The sequence below is a fragment of the Zerene cesonia genome, unplaced genomic scaffold, assembly GCF_012273895.1.
Source record: "Zerene cesonia ecotype Mississippi unplaced genomic scaffold, Zerene_cesonia_1.1 Zces_u002, whole genome shotgun sequence".
NCBI classification, from domain to species: Eukaryota; Metazoa; Arthropoda; class Insecta; order Lepidoptera; family Pieridae; genus Zerene; species Zerene cesonia.
In genome coordinates this window covers 1,249,033-1,254,013 of record NW_024045132.1, presented here as the reverse complement: position 1 = coordinate 1,254,013, position 4,981 = coordinate 1,249,033, and the positions used below count along the sequence as shown (strand labels likewise).

Genomic DNA, 4,981 nt, shown 5'->3' with positions numbered 1-4,981 from the left:
AATATATAAAATGTTTATATTGAATATATAATGCGCATTATTAAAATGTTAATCTTAAATTAATATGAATCTGAATTTAATTTCCATGCTCATGAAATGACAGATAAAAATCTGTCAATGTAAAATTTCATTCATCATTCTGCAGATCATAAGTTCATTCAATCTCAATTTTGTAAAAAAAGTATGTATTTATGTTCAATAAACATATTGTAATAAGTAAGATTGTTGGAAATTATGCTATTAAAATGTGTTTTTTTTATTGTTTCTTATAGTTTTGAAAAAAAACTACCAAGAAAAGACTTACGTGTAATAATCTATTTTGGACTTTCTTATTTCGTAAAATCGAATTCGAAATTGAAATATAAATACGAATGTGTATAAAAAATTTATTTGAATAAAGATTTGTGATTATTTTTGCTTAAAACTCTTCTATTTAGTTGTGGCAACAACTAGCACTATTCCAATAGGGCAACATTAAATGCACGGAAATGGTATATGGCATTTGGCAATTCGTAGCGAATAGCGATTTGCAATTTGCATTGTGCAGCAAAATGCCGCATTGTTGCTTTTCGGGTACAATGTATAAATGTTTGAGTTCAAGTATACAAAAAAAAAAAAAAATTGCAAATGCACACTTGTTGGTTTGCGTATTCGAGCGAATATGAGTGGCGGACATTTGTTGTGAGTCGTGGCCACAGAATATAACATCTATGCTTTTATATATTGATATCTAAATACTTGTTTATTATAAAGTATGTACTAGCTTTTGCCCGCGGTTTCGCACGCGTTAAATTCGGAGTAGTTTAATGGATATTAATATACATATAAACCTTCCTCTTTATTCATTCTGTCTATTAAAAAAAAACATCAAAATCCGTTGCGTAGTTTTAAAGATATACTATAAGACTAGTACTATTATTTTATATTACTAGTACTATTAGATACTACTACAAGTAAACAAAACCGTTAACTTTATAATATAAGTAAAATGTAAAGTAATGATATGGATCTGTTAATTTTAATTAGATGGAGAATAATTAATTTTTATTTCGCTGCGCGAATAAGGTCCTTATGGGATAATTTTTAAGAGGTTCGATTTTCGGTAACATCGGAGAAATCTATAAGAGATATCTTTTAAGGTTTTATGAATCTTAAAATGAAGAAATGATCCTTTCAAATCTTAGGTAAGCTACTTATAGAGAAACGAGAGTGTCTATAATATTTTTCAACACCAGGTTGAAGGATTACGTCTTTTTATATAGTAGCAGGATTATGTCTTGTTATCATCATCAGTCTAAATATATCCCCACTGCTGGGACACAGGCCTCCTATGAGGGCGCAGGCTATAATCCACCACGCTGGCCAAGTGCAGATTGGCAGATGTCACATGTCGTCGAAATTTTTGATTCTCAGACATGCCAGTTTCCTCACGATGTTTTCCTTCACCTTTTGAGTGTTGTAATAACTTAACCCTTTCCAGGCCTTGTCTCTATTACCCTATTCATTCTATTCTTTATTCTATACACCTTTTAAGGTCGGCGTTCCATTTCCAGAGACGAAATGCCCCTGGAAATGTTCATGGCCAGTGTTAGCGTTTGCCATCAGGCGACCCACTTGGTGAGCCGACTATAACACAAAAAAACAGTTCTATCTTGTCTTGTGTTTAAATAAGGCATATAGAAATTATTAACTTATGTAATTGTCGGGGTTGGACTTGATTTGAATTAATCGACAATTCCAAAAATGAACGGAGGTTTTCAATTTGACTGCATTTTTTTGGGTTATTAACTGATTGATGTGATAATTTTTGTGTTTGTTAGAAAATTGGTTGTTTGATAAAAGTGGTGCGTTTGTTCCCAGCAACATCGACTTTCGTTGCAGAAAATAATTATTTATAATTATTTGATGTATACTAATTCGTAAGTCTTATACATAAATTAGTTAAGTATCTATCACATAATGAAGAAATAGGCAATCGTATCAAGTAGAGTACAGTCTCAATATTTTAAAAGCTACTAAACTACCACAGTGACCAGTACAATGCTATTTCATGCATTGATTTTTTCATATAATATCATTGACTAATGATATCGCGTGTGTCCTAGACTCAGATTAACCTTGTAGTTTGTAACTACTCTGCCGTCTTAACGGCCACGTCCATTGTCATTAGATTTTTATGTTATTAAGGTATTAGGTAGAATACAATCTGATTTATTCGTCGTTGTGGTCAATGTTAATTCAATAAGTATATTACACAATTATTGTATTTGGCTTTAACTTTCTACGTGGTGACACATATTATGCATATTTTTGTATCTATATTATAATTTCTATACTATTTATGTTTACATTTCAACTTATACCCTGATGTAAAAAAATGTTTAGGAAGAATTACGTGATATTATTTCCAGTTGCATTTGATCTATTGTCCTAAGAAAAAATCAAATGGTAGAAAAAATAGTTCTAGCACTATTTTATAAGTAATATAAAATTTTATTGATTGAAAAATTTATTGATCGATTTTGGGATACACTTTATTTAGATAAAGTGTAAAAAGTGATTGGTTCATGAACAGGGAAATTAACAAAAAAAAAAAAAAACACCTAATATAAAATAATATCCACTTTTAATAACATATGCAGTACTCTGTAAAAACTTATTAACTAGACAACAATACAACAGTTAGGTCATATAACTATTACAAAAATACACAAAGCGTATTCTAACTTTGGAAATCCTATATCCACTATCATCATATACCACCATTCATATAACCTAGTCCTATATATCAAATATCACGGGTACCTATTAAAATTAAAGCGGTCACTACTAAGTTTTATTCAACATAATCAGTATGATTTCCATGAGTAATGTTATAAACTTTAACCATCTTATACTGTTTAGTTTATACTTTATAAATAATATCAAAAATTTAATGTGGAAGTCGAGCACGCTTCGTCACGAATTCCGGAGGCCCGTTTCCCTTTCCTCACCCTTATCAGTCCATTCCTTCTTACCAGTCGTCAATGACAATACCCTTCCCCCATAAAAGCGGGCAACGCGTTCGCATAGGTACGACCTCTCCAAATGTTCATAGGAGGTTGTAATCATTTAGAAATTAAAAACTTGTTAACGGCTTTTAACCGCGATTTATTCATTATATTATTTACCCGACGTTTCGAACACTTTACAGCGAGCGTGGTCACGGGGAGACAGGGGGAGAATGTATAATAACTAGGTTGTGATCAGTTACCAACAGGCGAACCTTCAGCTGAATTCAGTTGCCCGCTCATGGCATAAAAAAATCAAAGCAATAAAGTGACCATATAATGTATCAGAAATTTTTGAGATAGATTGTGAATGGTTATTATTATACAATAGTTGCATACAATACTCGCTTCAATACTCGCGGTACATAGGAGATTGTCATTCTGGTCCAAATATATTATGTAAAATATTGGTATAAAAAGAGTAAGAGTTATAACTGTACTACATGATGTAATACTCTATGTACAAAGCGTAATCATTAAACCACTTAAACATTCTACCTTATTCTTAAAAAAATACCTATATATTATTTACATGAAACTATCATACAAGAACTCTAAGCAGTAGCCAGTACCGTAGCTATTTTATTACCTTCTGCATACGTTGTATTGCAGTCCTTTTTAGTTCTGTACACTGTGCCACATTTCGAAGGACTGTATAAATGCTACAATACTCTCAATGTGATGCTGATATCTTTAATTATTTCGTTATCTAAGCAGTTTTAACGCCGTCAAAAAAATCCTTATTAGGGGGAACCCAACCACCGAAAGCTTTTTCGAATTCCTTGGCTACAGCTATCGTGAGATGATCGTTACATTTATTAGCTACAATTTGCATTCCAACGGGTAGACCTTTATCTGTCAATCCCAGTGGACAGTTCGTAGATGGTAGACCGAGAGCGTTAAACATTGTAAGATATCCACAGTTCAGGAATTTGTAAAATATCCGGTAGTGTAAGTGTGCTGGGCTCGGGAATGACGGGAAGAATAGAACAGCATCGTTTGATAGCACTTCCTGTAAAATGTTGAGGGAATTAGTGAATACTAGCTGCGCCCTAACCGTAAGTCTGTATCCCGTAGGAATATCGGGATAAAAAGTTGCCTGTATGTTATTCCAGTTGTCCAGTTATCTATGCACCAAATTTCATTGCAATCGTTTCAGTAGTTTTTGCGTGAAGCAGTAACAAACATGCATACATACATCCATCCATAGTTATAAACTTTCGCGTTTACAATATTAGTTTACAAAGTGTACCAGTGTTTAAAAAAAATATTATAATTGGCAATAAAGGTTGTACTTCTAACCTTCACAGTTTTTATTTTTATATATCTGAACTTCTGTATAAATAAAAATGTCTGTATGTTATGGTAAATGCACATCACCCTTATTTCGGTTATCGATTTACTCTACCTCGCTACTACCTCTGCAAATATTCATGGGCCGTGGTGATCGAGGCAAACCACCAGCTCAGTTGTTATTATATTAAAAAATTAACATAGACATACTTACATAGAAATCCTGTTTAATTTGCTCAAAAGTTTTCACTAGATTCTGATAATAATTTTCGGGTAATTTATCAAAGAATTTCTGGACGGGTCCATAAAGAACGCACGTTAAGCTGTGATCAGATATACCGAATAATTTCTTTAATATTTGTGGCCACATCGATATCAGTTGGTCTCGTTCATTTGGGTCGGTGTAAATGTTAGCAACATGTCGTATTTTGAACAACACCCTTACGCTGATCTCCCACATGTGATGAAGGTTCTGGATTTTGAGCTGCAAAATATGTCCAATTAAAGAACAATATATATAATAGCCTCTCGATTTTATATTTCAAAAAGTGCTAAGAGTTATCCTTATTAATATTACACTAAAGTGAAAAATAAAGGTTTGCTTTTTAAATGATACTTTTTAACACACAATTTGACCA

At 32.4% G+C, this 4,981-nt stretch overlaps 1 protein-coding gene across 1 annotated transcript; it reads right to left on the bottom strand.

Moving 5' to 3' along the window:
- Positions 1-2,609: 2,609 nt before the first annotated feature.
- LOC119838381 (fatty-acid amide hydrolase 2-B-like) lies at positions 2,610-4,842 on the bottom strand. The gene is made up of 2 exons (XM_038364316.1): positions 4,558-4,842; positions 2,610-4,062 (listed from the first exon to the last, which is right to left on the bottom strand). Exons 1-2 carry the CDS (start codon positions 4,801-4,803, stop codon positions 3,760-3,762), a joined length of 549 nt encoding a protein of 182 aa, XP_038220244.1. The 5' UTR covers positions 4,804-4,842; the 3' UTR covers positions 2,610-3,759.
- Positions 4,843-4,981: the final 139 nt, after the last annotated feature.

Coding starts and splice junctions, on each gene's coding strand:
- LOC119838381 (XM_038364316.1), bottom strand. CDS start 4,803: ATGTGGGAGATCAGCGTAAGGGTGTTGTTCAAAATACGACATGTTGCT. Junction 4,063..4,557: donor AAATTAAACAGGATTTCTAT/GTAAGTATGTCT, acceptor AACATTTTACAG/GAAGTGCTATCAAACGATGC.